This window comes from Carya illinoinensis, chromosome 1, assembly GCF_018687715.1.
Source record: "Carya illinoinensis cultivar Pawnee chromosome 1, C.illinoinensisPawnee_v1, whole genome shotgun sequence".
Classification (NCBI taxonomy): Eukaryota; Viridiplantae; Streptophyta; class Magnoliopsida; order Fagales; family Juglandaceae; genus Carya; species Carya illinoinensis.
The window spans coordinates 37,309,552-37,327,030 of NC_056752.1; the positions used below are offsets into that span (position 1 = coordinate 37,309,552).

General features: G+C 29.7%; 1 protein-coding gene across 1 annotated transcript; it reads right to left on the reverse strand.

The window, feature by feature from the left end:
• Positions 1–5,150: 5,150 nt before the first annotated feature.
• LOC122316966 (pyruvate dehydrogenase (acetyl-transferring) kinase, mitochondrial-like) lies at positions 5,151–9,372 on the reverse strand. The gene is made up of 6 exons (XM_043133843.1): positions 8,958–9,372; positions 7,773–8,031; positions 7,433–7,613; positions 6,961–7,108; positions 6,529–6,742; positions 5,151–5,478 (listed from the first exon to the last, which is right to left on the reverse strand). The coding sequence occupies exons 1-6, from the start codon at positions 9,204–9,206 to the stop codon at positions 5,420–5,422; spliced, it is 1,110 nt and encodes a 369-aa protein (XP_042989777.1). The 5' UTR covers positions 9,207–9,372; the 3' UTR covers positions 5,151–5,419.
• Positions 9,373–17,479: the final 8,107 nt, after the last annotated feature.

Genomic DNA, 17,479 nt, shown 5'->3' on the forward strand with positions numbered 1-17,479 from the left:
CTTTAATGCAGGTGGAGATTCGAGGTCGAATCTTCTTGAGAAAATAAGAAATGATGGGCCCCAAGGTGGACAAAGTCTTGGAGATCCTTTGCAAGTTCTAAATGAAGCGATCACAAGATCGAGAGCTAAAAAGATTAAGATAACTATATAAGGATAGGTGAAATCCACTTGAGCCGTATCTAGTAATAGCCTAACATTCAAAATGAGCTTAAAGGAAGAAAATCCAGTTTCATTCATATGATACAACAAGGTATGAAAGACATGACTTGGGCCTATTGTTATTGAGGCATTGAACTTATTTGTTTCATTAAAAGAGTTTATTTTATTAATTTAAAATAATTGGATTTATTATGAGCATGACTTAAGGGTATGTTGGAAAAATTATTATTTTTGTTCAACTAGGATTTCAAGGAGTTACTGTAACGTGATTCTATTCACGAAATTGTAGCGTCGCACTATTCACTCAAGAATATTTTTGTAAAGTGTTGGTTTTATTTTAGCCTAGGATTTTATGAGAGTTCATTTTAAATACATCTTGTTGCATCATTTTAAAGACAATATGAAAGTTTATAAAATTGATGAATTTTATTTATTCTGAGTTAGGTTTGTCTCCTCTTGTTCTTTAATAAACGTTTGAACTTATCAAAGGTAAATCACAACTTTTGTGACCTTCCTCATTTGTAATTTGAGTTCTTGAGATGAGTTTTTCAACGGGTCTAGATTTTAATATAATCTACATTCTTGAAACGTGTTCTCAACATGTCTAGATTTTTCATCCATGGACTTGATTTTGGCTTTCTTGGGTGAGTTTTCAATTTGATTTTGGGTTCAAGGGATTCTAATTTTGTAAGTTCACATCCTTTGGTATTCAAAATAAAGTTTTCAATCAGGTCTAATTCTATCTTTTATTTATTGCATCTTTAATTCTAATGCTTCATTGTTCTAGGGTTGCAAAAACCCAAAAAAAAAAAAAAATAGTACAGAAATTCGTTTTTCCTAGGGCTGCCAAATTATTCTATCATTTGGGTTTTATGTTTATTATCATAGTGTGGCTAAATTCCTTATTTGAGGGCTGCTAAAATTTGCAAGGTTTGAAATTTCTAAAATTTCTTACATATTTAAGTTTATCAATTGCTTGGAGTGCCGTTTCATTATTCCCTTATGTTTTTTCAATCAATTTTTATGTGTTTAAATTTAATTATTTGATTATCACAATTGAATATTTCTGTTTGTGATTGAATTGGTGAGAAAAGAAAAGAAAAGAAAAGAAAATTTCGAAAAAAAATTTGATTAAGCCTTTTATCATCAAAGGGGGCTGAATATATCATTATAGTTGATATCTTGTTTTGTAATTATTCTTTTTCTCATATAATTTCCTAAATTCTCGTATCATTTTGTTCTTTCCATATTTCTCTTATTCTTATTTTCTTGGACCTAATTACAAGTTGGAGTAAAACAAGGTTATATTACCTTGATTAAATTCAATTAATTCTTCAACAACTTGAGTGGAAAAAGTCCTGAGGTAAATGGTAAGAGAGTAAGAGATCATCATGGGGAAAAAGTCAATTAAGAGTGAAACACAAGTGGAGTGCCATTATTCGAGTGTAAATACGTAAAGGTGCGTGTGAGGTCTTTTTTCCACTAAGATTCATTTTTTTGTGCAAAGCATTCGATATCTCATAAAAATGACTCATCACCAAAGAGGATGATAGATAACTTATTCTCTGTGTTGCAGTCTGTGCAACAAAAGTTTGAACTGTTGAATTTGGCTTTAGCGGAAGTAAGGGATAAGATGGATCAACGAGATACATTGATCAAAAATCTGCAAAGTGAGAAAGATAGGAGACGTGAGTTTAGTATTGAACATGAGTATAAGAATGAGAAGTATGGAGAGTCTTTTGTTGTTAGGTGTGCTCTCAATATACAAAGTAAGATGGATGATATAGAGCAGCTAAGAGAGAATATTTTTCATACTAGATGTCACATCAACAACAAAGTATGTAGTATGATTATTGATGGAGGGAGTTGTACTAATGTAGCTAGCACTACTTTAGTTGAGAAATTAAATTTACCTACCTTGAAATATTATATACTATACAAGTTGCAGTGGTTGAATGATTGTGGGGAGATTAGAGTAAATAAGCAAGTGTTAGTTTTTTTTTCAATTGGGAGGGAGGTATAAGGATGAGATATTTTGTGATGTAGTGCCTATGTATGCTGGCCATATTTTATTGGGGAGGTCGTGGCAATGTGATAGAAGAGTAATCCATGATGGGTTCAGGAACATATACAGTTTTGAAAATGATGAAAAAACAATCAAACTTACTCCTTTAACTCCAACATAAGTCCATGAGGACCAACTGAAGTTAAAAAGTAAGGTTGATAAAAAAAATAGTGAAAGTGAGATTGATAAAAAAAGAAAGAGTAAAAGTGAGGTTGATAAAAAAAGAAAGAAAGAGAGAAACTGAGATTGTTAAAAAAAGTGAGTGTAAAAGTGAGGTTGAGGGAAAAAAAAAGTGAGATTGAGATTGAGAAAGAAAGAAATTGTGAAATTTCAAGAAAAAAAAATAATGAGTTGAAAAATAATTGTGAGGCCGATAGTTCAGAAAAAAAGGAGAGTAAAAGAAAAAGAGAGAGTGAAGAGGAAAAAAGAGAATGAGGCAGAAATATAAAAAGAAAAAAGAGTGAGTGAAAAACAAAATAGAGAAGTGGCTGAAAGTCGAGAAAAAAAGTGGAGCCACAAGAGGAAAAAGAAAGAGATTATAGAGAGAAAAAGCAAAACAAAAGTGAGTTTTCATACTAAGACAATTTTTTATACTAACAAATTTAACGACTTGTTGCCTAGTGTTATTTTTTTTTTATTACAGGGATATAAGGTCATGATTCCTAATAGCGTGTTTAATGGATTGCCATCTATTAGAAAAATAGAGCATTACATTGATTTTGTATAAGGTGCAACAATCTCTACCTGACCTTTCTTTGAAGAATATGAGTCCTTGATGCATTTGAAATAATAAGGTAAGTTGAATAGAATGTATGTCAAGTGGGTACAATTCATTTAGACATTTCCTTATGTAATCAAGTACACACAAGGTAAAGAAAATTTTATGGTTGATGCTTTACCAAAAAGGTATGTCCTAGTCATCATTATAGATGCAAAGTTATTAAAATTTGAATATAATAAGAAATTATATGTTAATGATAATGGCTTGGCTAGTGTGTATGGAGTATGTGAGAAAATATTGTTTACTCATTTATATAAACTAGATTGGTATTTGTTTAGAGAGAATAGATTTTGTGAGCCTACTAGTCTTATGCGTGAGTTGCTTGTGCATAGGTATGGTTTGTTAGAACATTTCGGCGTAAATAGGATCTTAGAAGTGTTTCATGACAATTGGTGGGAGTATTGTGTACCATTCATTAAGTTTGCATACAGTTAGAGTGATCACTTTGATATAAAGAAGATTTAAGGTGTATTGCATGAACACTTTTGGGAGTATGGTTTGCCATTCATTGAAGTTGTATATAATTAGAATGATCATTTTGGTGTAAGGAAGATTTTAGGTGTGTTTCGTTAATGCTTGTGGGAGTATTATTTGTCATTTATAGAATTTGCATATAATAGGACCATACATACTACTACTTCTTATTCTCCTTTTGAAATTATTTATGGTTTTAATCCATTTACTCATTTAACTTTGATGCCCTTACTTGTTGATGACAATAGCAGCTTTGATAGACATTTTCAAATTCTTGAAAAAGTTAATGATATTTATTCATATCTAGTTGATCTTTCAAGTAAGTATTATGTGTCTGCTATTTTCAATGTTGCTGATCTTTTTTCCATTGATGCGGGTAGAGATTTAAGGTCAAATTCTTTTGAGTAGAAGGGAAATGATGGGCCCCAAGGTGGACCAAGTGTTAAAGATCCTTTGCAGGTTCCAAATGAGACGATCACAAAATTGAGAGTTAAGAAGATCAAGATAGCTATGCAAGGATGAGTGAAATCCACTTGGGACGTATCTAGTAAGAGCCCAACATTCAAAATAAGCTTAAAGGAAGAAAATCCAGTTTCATTCATGTTATACAACAAGTTATGGAAGACATAACTTGAGCCTATTGTTATTGAGACATTGGACTTATTTTTTTCATTAAAAGAGTCTATTTTATTAGTTTAAAATAATTGAGTTTATTATGAGAACTTAAGGGCATGTTGGAAAAATTATTAATTTTGTTAAACTAGGATTTCAAGGAGTTACTGTAGTGCGGCTAGACAAATCCCAAATGGATTTCACCCATCCTTGCATAGCTACTTTGATCTTTCTAACTCTCGATCTTGTGATTCTCCCATTTGAAATTTGTAAAGAATCTCCAAGACTTGGTCCACTTTGGGGTCCATCAGTACTGTTTTTAATAAAATTTATTTTTTGATCAATCATATCGGATTTGTGCACATATTAGTGCACAGTTATACTTGATACTAAATTTTTCCTTTGCGTTTAGTTCCAAAACCAAACTGCAAGATGCTTCAGTGTTGATTTAAAAGTCAATATTAATCTGTACTGATGGGCATTGTCCTTCATAATAACTCTCTATATGATGTAAGGATGATGAGTAAAACAACTCAATTAGTTTAAAAAGAATAAAATAAAATAACAAAAAAAATTAAATATGTAAGATTTTGTCTTCATTACTATTTACAAGTAATATTATATATCACAATCTCATCCTACTAAATAAGATGCGACACATTCATTATTATTAGATGATAAAAAAGTATGTAATAATTGATCATTCAATGGTGATAAATGTGTTATATCTTACTTAGTAGGATAATAATATAGTATATAGAATTTTCCATTCTTTTATATCAAATGCTGGAGCCTTGAATGCTGGTCTCAAACATGAAAAATCTTGGCATTGAACAAGATTGATCAGCTTTCACGAATCATTAGCATTTATCCAAGCAACCCAAATATATAGATGATTTCATTCTGCATTTCTGAAAGCTCTGCTCTCAAAGGCGGGGCCAAGCAAATGCCCATCCCGTTAGGAACACAGTCCATAACTGGCCCTCTAAGAATCCATCGACTCAAATATACGCATCCGCCAATGCCCTAAATGTGTTGAAATTGATGCAATAAAAACAATTAACTTAAAAACTGTACTATGTAATAGCTGATCCCATGGAGATGGATGGATTATCACGCACCTGGTGAAGTAAAGCACATGAAGAATATACAAGAAAAACGGAGAAACAAACAAATAATGCAAAACTGCCAATTCTTAGGCTTAAAAATTGACAGCAATCCGTCTCTTTTGACTGTAAAACACTAAAGGTATTTCCCCCGTTCTGATATTTCAAACATAGTTCATGATAACTGCAGTGTGTTGTTGACTTTAGAACTGCAGCTTAGGCTCACGGCAATGGTTCTTGCGAATCTCCCAATCGAGACAAATGGAGATATGCATCAGTCCCTGTATGCACGCATCAAAAATCTACAGATGAGTAAGGAACTCATAGGTGTATGAAGGGAAAGAAAAGAAACATGAGACAACAAACACGCGTGGACTTATCAATAACCAGACTACAAATAAGAAAATAATACAGAATTCACTTTTATGAAGATTTAAGATCTAAGAATCTAAGATGACGTTGCCCGGCTATTGAATATCTCTTCCAGTCTCATATACCATATGTGTTCTTGTGATCCCTAGGGTTCATGATAAAATCCTGCAGGGATGGACAAGTAAAATAGAATAATGATACACATCACAATTCACAACGATGTTTTAAGATGAGGGTAATTTTGTAAAATAATGTTATTTTATGAGTTATTTTACAAAAATGCCCTCATTTAAAACATATTGTGTAAAGTGTTGTAACAAGGTGTTTGTGTGTAAATCATTTTTCTTTCCAGTATAGGTACAACTTCAATCTCACAAAGGCTGAAGGGCTACCTAACGTTTTAACTTCATCTAAATTGTGTTTTTTTGCAGAGTAAAAGAGAGAAGCAAATCCTTTAGGCAAAGCTACAATGTTACAATATATTGTAAATCGAGAAACTCTCACTCTGCTCCTCAATCATCGTGGAAATAAAATAGACTAATGAAGTACTATTGGAGACAACAGATAAAACTGGAGACAAGAGAAATTGGAACTTTCAAAGACAATAACTAGCAAAATATGTAACCTAATATGATTTCCCAGATGGAAGACAAACACAGGAATATTGAAGTGAACCAAATTAATTGAATATGCAATGAAATGGTTAATAAAAAGTAAAGACACCCAAAATATTGTTCAAGTGCTGGTAGCTGGCTGAATAGAGAAAAATGATTCTGGTCAATGAGAAATAGTTCAAATTCTTCTATATCATACTTGGATGTCTCATATCAAAACAAACAAATTGTGGGACTTGGAATGTCTAGCCCCCAGTGCTAGTCCAACAAGTGTAGATATTCGAGACATTTGAGAGTATGTAACCACTCTGAATGCTACAAATTTGGAGAAAAAACTCAACGCACCGTATCCTTCCATAGAGATAATTTGGAGATCCCCTCCAAAATACCGAGCATACAGGCGGCTTATTGGAAGCCCATATCCATATCCAGCCATTGTGACTGCATCAGCTGTACCGAGATCAGACTCCACATCCAATGGGTTTTTTGCAGTACTGTAAAGATATGTGAAAATTTTAGGGAGACCACTTCTTGCTATACCACCCCCTTCATCTGAGACCTATCATTCCAGTCAAAATAACTTGTTAACCATTCCTTCAGTCAAAGGAAACAGTTCAAAAAAGATTTTAGACATGTAAAAAAAAATGAAAGGAGGGGATTTAAATAAACATTACTTATTTCTGGGAGTGGGATGTAAAAATAATATACCCTCAATGTCAACCTGAAAATTCTATGAGGACTGAAAATTTCATGAGTATATATAATAACAACCAATACCTTGATTGTAACATCTTCTATACCATCAGCTATTATTATTTTAATCGGAGGAGCCACTTTGTCCGAGTCCATGAAGCGCTCTTGGACAGCACGCAAAGAGTTCTTAACCAACTCAAACACCATAAGTTGCAAGTGTGTTGGAACATACCTGTTATGAAAGCAAACAGAACATTATATAACAACAAAGAAAGCAAGTGTTCTAACTTTTGAAAAATCTCAGCTCAAGGCAACGTTTCACGGTGGAATATCCCGAGCACAAGGAACACAGAACTGAACTTTTTCCTTAAAAAAGGTTATAGAATAAGAAAAATTAATTGGAAATTTTACTTTACTTCTAAAGAAAGTTCGGAGAAAAAGAAAACGGAAGAAAAATGCATAAACATAACACCTAAATAGAATCCGAAAGGAAATTTTTTTTAATAAGTAAATCTGAAAGGAACACAGTGGAATAAATAAGAACAAGATGACTTACGGAAATGTAAACTTGGGATCCCCATATACATCAACACCAGGGGCACTGCCGTACTCACGCATGCAAATAGAGCGAGCATCTTCACTGGCACCTCGTGCTACCTCCAGTGGAGACATTTTCGTATTTATATAACCCACACAATGAGGAGGGGGATTAGGATTGTGCAACTCCACATGCTGCCCTGAATTTCAACCAAAATTGAAGTATATAAGACATTATTAGAACTCATTCCCAATAGCAATAAAATTAATGCAGTGCAAAAAGATGAAAACGCTAGGTGAACAGACGAATTAGAAAAGCAGTCAAGTACAGTAAGAAGCAAAAGAAGATTAGAACTAACCAATAAGCATGCGAATTCCTATTCTTGACATGTAGAAGCGATCCAGAAACTGATGAATCTCAACGAGATCCTCATACATAATTTTTTGATCCATGCCTTTCTTCAACTGTTGAACCCCCAAAGCCATCATGGGGACCACATTGTTGTGTCTCACCTTAATTGCCTTAATCATTTGAGTAAATTCCTTCTCATCATTCGTGTCCTTGATCTCAGGAAAGGATCTAAGATCACGGAAAGAATCCAAATACCAATCTCGAACCTAAGAATGAAAACCTTACACAAAGTAAGTACCTGCTCAGGACCTGAAACTAAACCCTGACTTTACCATCTAATAAATAAACAATCAACTCAAATTGATTCCCTCTCCCATGGATGAAATGACATATAAGTGAGGCCATCCACAGAGACATTTCCACTTAACTCAATCTGTAGAACTAAAACATTAGAAGAGAAACCTCACCCTATTAAGAGTAGTATAGCACTTAAAAATAAGACGCGGAACCCACCAAACAATAAAAGCCAACAGAATCACTTCCACATTACTCAGTGTAAATCTAAAACAATACAAGAAAACCCGCACGAATCGCTACACTAAAATTAGTATAGCATTTAATGACAAGCTGCCAAGTCACAAGAATTGGCAGACAGGCAAAAGCGACCCTCAGGCGTCATTTGCTTAACAATATGGAGCCACTTTTCCCTTTTGAGGGCAAAAACCGCATTGATCTTTGCATTTAAAAGAAAGAAAGAAGGTACTTCAAAAATGATAATTGAACAATGCTGAGAAAATAAATAAATAAATAAATAAAATGGCTTTATTATATTTTAAATCACAATACGCCATTGTCAGTAAATTTCCTTAGGAGGCCGTGCAAGCAAAAAAAAAAAATTAAGATTCGAAACCTCTTTTCTTTTTTGGCGAGAATAAAATCGAAGCTCAAAAAACAGTAATCTAGAACCCAAGGATTCGAATGAAAAAATCTAAAGAAATGCCACGTCAATTTTTCTCAATCTTCTCTTACTAGAAATATAATCACACGCACAGAAAATAATAACCACAAAAGAAGTTACATATATCATTAACACCTTTTCCTGTTTCATAGACAAAAGTCGCATATTTAAATCAAAATTATAATACCACACAAAAGAATAGGAACCCAAAACTCAAAATCCCAGAGCAAGTACCTTCAAAACGGCAGGTTTTTCGGATAAGCTATAAGGCAGACTTTCGAGCTCGATGGCCCTCCTGGCAATTCTTATGGGGAGCTCCTTGTGAAGGAACTGAGCAGAGATGAGCAAGTTCCTGTCGTTGGGATCGGAACCAAACTCCATCATGTACCTCAAGCTCACCCCCGTCTGCTTCATACAACCCCATCTTTGCACCTCGTCGATAAGGCTCTTGGAGAAAGACTCGCACAGTTTCTTAGCCGCCATGGCTTGCCAACACGACCCAGGAGCGAGTAGCACAACAAGATTCCCAGAATCCTAACAACATGCAAGCGAGGCACACAATGCCAAACTAGCATAGAGATTATAGGAGGCGCAGAACGACTTTTTCCTTCCACCCATCTCTTTCTTCGGAATAGAGAAAGTAAATAAGTTTTGGTAAGAGAAATGCCAAGTGATTTGCGGCCAAACACTTAACCAGGGTTAGATTTTTAACCACACTTTTTCAATCACAAAAAATCAGGGTGCTTGAGATAGTAAAATGTTTTATCTCATCAATATAATTTTTTTAAATTTTTATATAAAATATTATAAATAATTTAATTTTTTGAATATTAAAATAATAATAATATTAAAAATTAATATTTTATTAACTTTCAACCTTCATCTTTTCTTATCTTACTATTCAATCCGAAGCTTACTCTTCATTCTAAATTTTATTATATCAATTGTATGAAATTGTTGTATAATAAAATTTAAGATTAAAAAAGTAACACTTTTTCATATATAATAAATATAAATTAAACTTAAAATTCTCATTATCAAATTAGATTCTCTAATGTAAAAAGATGCTACGATATCAATTAAATAGTCATATGAGGTCCATAATACACATGGTCTAAAAAAACAACATTAAATATTACAAGATTTACATGTATGTCTTATATTCCTGTCATGTCTGTAATGAGTTATCGTGATTACAAGGAAACGGCCAGTGCCATTTGTTGGAGCACCGGTCCGCGGTGTCTAGGCGTGAAAATGAAAGCGCTGCTCCCACGCGTTAGCCGCAACCGCAGCTTTAGGAAATTGGCGCCCCTTGTTTTTGTTGGATAAGGGTCCCCCCTTCTCACCTTTTTGTTGGATTTGAATTTGGAGGTTTAAAAATTGTTTTTAGTAATCTTAAAAGTTTCTTGAAAAAAAAAATAATACGTCTGATAAATATATAGAAAATGCTTCCTAAAAAAAGCTTAATATTACATTTTAAAAAAGAAACAACGTCACTAACTTGAAAAGCGCTTTAGCCTATATATCAGCAAATAGTTGTTTACTAAATTTTTAAAATAAAAGTACATTTCTTTTGTGAAAATACTATTTATCCCAAAAATTTAAACTTATGAAAAGAAATATATTTTATTATTTATTTTATATATTAATACTTCTCCTCACGTGTAGGCCAAATTCTCTCTTAATGAGTAACCCAATACGTAAAATATTTAATTAAATAGAATAGAATGTAAAATCAGGATTTGAACTCGTGATATCTACTTTGATACTATATAAAATCATCACTCATCTCAAACTGATGAGAAGAAATAAATGTTATTATTTATTTTATATCTTAACATATTTAATCTATATCTTTATCTATTTTATAGTTAAAACTTTCAAACTCAAATAATAATTTAAAAAAAATCTTAATGCAATCTTTGGTTGTTGATGTGGGTAAGAGAGGATGTCAATGCCACAAGCACGGTCCCACCCTTTTTACTCATGCCAAGAACGTGTGATGGTAGCTCCCTCACATGCTTGGGTCGCGGCTTTTTGCCATATAGAAGATACCATGTATATGGTGTAGAACTAAGATGTGGATGTGGAACATCATCACTACAAACTTGTGGATATCAATTTTGGAAAGGGACTAATTTCAACAAAAAAAAATTACACCTTTTAAATAATCATGTTTTGGATATATTGTGGGGGTTGCGGTAATTATATGTGATCCATGCTTACAAGTATATAAATCTTTTTATCCAATGTTTGCAAGAATTTAATTCAAAGGTGGGGGTCTTTTGTCACGAGTTTGTCGTCAATAATTGGAGAGAAAAATACCCAATTTATGTCTAATTAATTACACGTGATAGTTATGGACAAAAGGCATAAATTTAATAAGTAATAAAATTTTGTTTGAGGTTATGAGGTTTAAAAAGTGTTTAAATAATCTTTAAAAGTACTTTAATAATAAAATTAAATTGTTTGGTCAACACGTATTAAAATACTTTTTAATATTAAAAATAAAATAAAAAGTATATTTTAAATTATATATTTTTTCTCAAACGTACTTTTTCAGATATTATGAAACATAATTACGTTTTTAAAATGAATAAAAATATATTTATAACTTTTACATAATTACAAATTTTTTTTTATCTTATTCAGAATTATATTACGATTTCACTTATTCATCATTGAAGTGATGTTTTTCATTATATTTATTGAAATTTCTATTCAATTATTTTCGTTGTTTTTTTAATTGTAAAATTATATTTCTATCAAGGATGTGATCGTGAGCTTTAAAAACTTAAATGTCATTTTATGTCATTTATACCTAAAAAAATATTTTTTTTAAATTTATTCAAAAACTTGTAACATGTTTAAAAGTAATTTAGACATATGGTTTTTAAATAGCAAATAATATTTTAATAGTAACACATATTATTTAGTACATGTTTTAGATTGCGGTGGAAAATATAGCTTATAACTTTATAACTTATAACTTAAACAATAAGTTATACTATTAACAGTTATCTATTGTTTGGTAATTATATGTTTAAAACAATTTTAAACATATTACATTTATTTGGAAACAAATTAAAAATGTACTTTCTCAGCTAGAAAAGATGATTATTTGAATTTTTAAATATTATGATCATATTTTTAAAAGTTTGAAAGTTGTAATTATCTTAAAGTTGTATGGATATTTTCATCCAATGACAGTTTTTTTAAAATTTGAATTACGTTTCGAATTATCCAGAAAAGCACGTTTGAGGAAAAAATTAAAATTTCAAACGTACTTTATAACTTATTTGAGATTAAAAGTGCTTTAATATGTAACATCCAAACTATTTAATTTTTTTGGTTAAAAAGTTTTAAGAATATTTAAGTACTTTTTAAAACTTCTAACACAACCCCAAATAGGCCCTTAAACTTTGCAACTATAAGCTTTTAATTAAAAGCTAAATTATCAATCGCAATATTAAACATGCACTAAGTGCATGTTTGGGATTGTGGTGGAAAATATGAATTATAACTTTAAGGTTTATAGCTTATAACTTAAATAACAAGTTCTACTATTAAAAAATCATTTACTGTTTGTAACCATGTCACTGAAGTACTTTTAAAGTTAGTTATATTAATTTTTTAAAAATATACAGTTATCTACAGGAGTTTTTCAATAAAAGTTTCAATTTGATACTTTTTAAAAAAATAAATTTTTAACTTTTTTATGTGATTAAAGTATTTTTTATAAATTTACCAAACATATCATTTTTTTTTTAAAAGAGCTTTTAAACAATAATTAAAAACACTTTTTAAACTTACTTATAGGTAAGTATGTGATGGTCTCTTTTAAATATTGTTTTAAAGACCATCAAACTTACCTATTAACTATGTGATGGTCTCTTTCACATAGTTAATAGTCTCGAGATATAAACCTTGAAGTAAATGTCCAACAATGAACATTAAACACAAACAAAAACAACGACAACGACAATTACGTCACCTTTGAAGTAACAAGATAGAACATAGAATAAGGTCTAGTACTTGATAATTGACTAATCTGGACCTTGGTTATCCTCCAGCTCCAAGAGAGAGAGGGAGAGAGAGAGAGCCGCCTACTTGTTCTAATATAGAAGTTACCTTAGCCATAAAGCTATCCGCCTTTTTTATTGCATTCCGACAGCAATCCACATGCATGTTGACTAATGTTGATTCTTGAAGAAGAAAAGCCACCTAAACCCATCGTCAACATCTGTAATTAGAACACGCCTCTCTCCTATAAGGATGACCTCTTTCTTATTATCTTCAGTCATAACCAGCCTTGTTTGAACAGTAATTTAAAATAATTTGTAAATAGTAATAAAATATATGAATTAAGATGAGATGAGTTATAAATAGTTTGAGTTAAAATATAAATTAAACTATCATTATAATATAATTTTTATTTTAAAATTTGAAAAAAATTAAAACTTAAAAATTTGGAAGAGTAGTAATAATTAAATAAAAAAAATTAGATATTTAAAATTAAAAAAATATTTATGTCTATAGTATTTAAATATTAAAATGAGATAGAATGAGATGAGATGAAGCATCTCTATCTAAACCAATCCTAAATAGTTTAAAATTTTTTTAAAAATACTAAACCCCTCTAGCCCAGATAAAATAAATCTAAAATAATATATAATTATTTTTATAGGATGAGATAGTTGACCCATCAACGTTACCCATTTAACGTTACCCATTTGGATAACTTTGTTAATAATGATGAGGTTCTTTGAAAATGGTCAGTTTTATTTTTTGGGATAATCTGCCCATTTTATTAGAGTAATGCTATAGGTAAGTTTTTAATATATATATATATATATTTATATATAAATTTTGCACAATTTTTTTTTTATTAAAAAATAGACTTCGTTAATAAAAAATGAGTTCTGCAAAATTTTTCCAGTGGGATCAACTTTTTCCTCTTTATAAAAATTTATATATTTAGAACTTGTATATATCATTATTTATTTTTGTTATCTTTCTTGCACGTTTTTTTAATTGCTAGAGTACCGCCTAGCAGTGATCGATGGGTGTGCCCTCTAAACTAAATCATCTTTTTATTTTTTTATTTATTTTTCATATTTTTTTAATATCTTTAAAATTTTTAAAAATTAAAAAAAAATACAAATACATTAACCGCCACTTCCTTAATCATTAAACAAAAAATAAATAAATAAAGAGTCAAAATAAAGGAGCAAAATAAATCTTTTTGTTTTGGATTTATTGTGGGGGTTGCGGTAATTATATGTGATCCATGCTTACAAGTATATAAATCTTTTTATCCAATGTTTGCAAGAATTTAATTCGAAGGTGGGGGTCTTTTGTCACGAGTTTGTCGTCATTAATTGGAGAGAAAAATACCCAATTATATGTCTAATTAATTACACGTGATGGTTATGGACAAAAGGGATAAATTTAATAAGTAATAACAATTTTTTTTATTTTATTAAATGTTTGTTTGAGGTTATGGGGTTTAAAAAGTGCTTAAATAATCTTTAGAAGTACTTTAATAATAAAATTAAATTGTTTGGTTAACACGTATTAAAATACTTTTTAATATTAAAAATAAATAAAAAGTATATTTAAGATTATATATTTTTTCTTAAGCGTACTTTTTCAGATATTATAGAACATGATTATGTTTTTAAAATGACAATTAATAGATAAAAATATATTTATAACTTTTACCTAATTACAAATTTGTTTTTATCTTATGCATAATTATATTACGATTTCAGGTATGTTTTTCATTATATTTATTTAAATTTCTATTCAATTATTTTCGTTGTTTTTTTAAGTGTAAAATTATATTTCTATCAAGGATGTGATCGTGAGCTTTAAAAACTAAAATGTCCCTTTATGTCATTTTTACCTAAAAAATATTTTTTTAAATTTATTTAAAAAATTATAACATATTTGAAAGTGATTTAGACATATAATTTTTAAATAGTAAATAATATTTTAATAATAACACATATTATTTAGTGCATGTTTTGGATTACGGTGGGAAATATAACTTATAACTTTATGATTTATAACTTATAACTTAAGTAATAAGTTATACTATTAAAAGTTATCTATTGTTTGGTAATTATATGTTTAAAATAATGTTAAACATGTTACGTTTGTTTGGAAATAAATTAAACAAGTATTTTTTGAACTAGAAATGACTATTATTTAAATTTTTAAATATTATGATCATATTTTTAAAAGTTTGAAAGTTATAATTATCTTCAAGTTATATAAATATTTTCATTCAATGACAGTTTTTTTGAAATTTGAATTACGTTTCAAATTATCCAGAAAAGCACGTTTGAGGAAAAATATCAAAACTTCAAATGTACTTTATAACTTATTTGAGATTAAAAGTGCTTTAATATGTAACATCTAAACTATTTAATTTTTTTTATTAAAAATCTTTTAAGAATATTTAAATACTTTTAAAAACTCCTAACACAACCCCAAATAGGCCTTTAAACTTTGCAACTATAAGCTTTTAATTAAAAGCTAAATCATCCATCGCAATATTAAACAGGCACTAAGTACATGTTTGGAATTGTGGTGAAAAATATAGCTTATAATTTTAAGGCTTATAGCTTATAACTTAAATAACAAGCTCTACTATTAAAAAGTCATTTACTGTTTAGTAACCATGTCACTAACTTAAAAAGTCATACTAACTTAAATAATTAGTATGCAAGTGACATGCAATCACTTTAAAAAATAAATAAATATAAAATTCACATGAAAAAAATTATTTTTTAATAAAAAATTATATTTTTTTAAAATAACTACATGATACTTATATATTTCACAATTTATAATTATTGCATTACTTTTTTTTTTCTTAACTCATCTACACGCTTTCCTTTTTTCGACGAGTTTTGCTACATACAAATACAGTCGCGCACTAATTTGTATATCAATACTGATTTATTCATACTTAAAATTTAAATCAATATTGTTTTCAATAAAATCTACTTTTTGACTAATTACATTACATTAATGTATAGATTAATACATAATTATATTTATAACTATATTTTTTCTTTTTCGACGGGCCAGCTGAGTCACCTTTCTCCTATCTTAGCAATGACCCATTCCGGACCTTTCTTTGCTGGGCCCAAGGCCCCAAATCCATCTATAAGCTGAAAACTTGGGTCCTCTAACAAATAATATAACCAACTTTGAACATATCTATATTCCGGCACGTGGAAAAGGAATAATTCTATTTATTCACACACTATATATTATATTTATTTTAATTTTTTTATAATAAATATATAATATATAGATGATAGATAGAATAACTTAATTAATTTAATAAAATAAATAAATAATATTAAAATATATGTACGCATATGACCTAATTTGTTTTTAAAGATAAAATAAGATGAGATGAGATAAGTTGAGATAAGTTAAATAAAATATTATTAGAATATATTATTTTTATATTAAAATTTGAAAAAGTTGTATTGAGATTTGAAAAAGTTGTATTGATTTTATTTTGTATAAAGATTTGAAAAAATTATAATAATTAAAATGAGATAAGATGAAAGTTTTGTAAAAATAAACTACACATAAATCTCGAAGGAATGGGATATAACCTTACCTATTGGTTTGTCCTCAAAATCTATAAAAATAATAAAATCTCAGTAGAGAGTATCAGGAATTCAAACCACCTCGTTGATTAGCGGTAAGCCTGAGTCCAGTCCAGTGTCAGACTGTGAGTTCCCTTCCCTAAGTTTGTAACGGCAGACCCTCGTTCGCTAGTGGCACGCGGGCATCGTCCAACCGAAACAGACCCCAATGCAATCCATCTGTTCTTTCGCATGCACGCTAGATAGACGGAAATCATGCCACCAAGACGCGGGTAATTGAATGATTCTACGTCATGGGCCAACGCTTTTCAGCTTTTGCTGCGTGAATTTAGATGGGCTTCGTAATATGTATAAAAATATTTAAATAAAAAAAAATCATATTTGAAAGGAAACGAAATGAGTGCAGGAGGACAGTTAGTTATGAAGTTGCAGTTGTAGAATAGAAACTATAGAGAGACAGCGCATGTCTCAACTGCTACTTCAATTATTAGTTCTTAATAATCCTTTGGCTTTGTCTTTTGCTAACCGAAAGACATTCTCTCGATATCTCCTCCTCCATCATCTCGAATGTTAAAAAGTCTCAGCGAAAAAAAGCTGATTATTTTTTAAGTTTTGTTATATATAAACACAATTGTGTACTAATTTATGTATTAATATTGATTTATTTATATTTAAAATTTAAATTAATACTATTTTTAATAAAATTTACTTTTTGATCAATCACATCACATTGATGTACAAATTAATACACAATTATACTTATAACTATATTTTTCCTTATTTTTTTAAAGGAATTATTGTGTCAACTCTTAAGGTAATAGCGGGGGAGGGTATTAACCAGACCACAGCTGGGAAAAAGATTGGAAGGAGTTGGTCCAAAACCCATGGTATTTACGAGAATGCACCCATTGCTGAATTTTTATTTTTATTTTTTTAAATATTAGAAGACATATTTCTTAATATTAATAGTAAAATAAAAATTTTATATGTAATTATTTTTACATATTTTTTATACACTCCAATAATATGATTAGTTGAATATTAAAAATAGTAATATAATAAATCATATTAATAAAATACATAAAAAAAATATATAAAAATAATTTACGTAACATTCCT

Excerpts from the sequence above, each read along its gene's own strand:
- LOC122316966 (XM_043133843.1), bottom strand. The coding sequence starts at position 9,206 with ATGGCGGCTAAGAAACTGTGCGAGTCTTTCTCCAAGAGCCTTATCGAC. Across the intron at positions 8,032-8,957 it reads AAAAACCTGCCGTTTTGAAG|GTTCGAGATTGGTATTTGGA; the intron begins GTACTTGCTCTG and ends TTTCATTCTTAG. Across the intron at positions 7,109-7,432 it reads GATCCCAAGTTTACATTTCC|GTATGTTCCAACACACTTGC; the intron begins GTAAGTCATCTT and ends CTTTCATAACAG.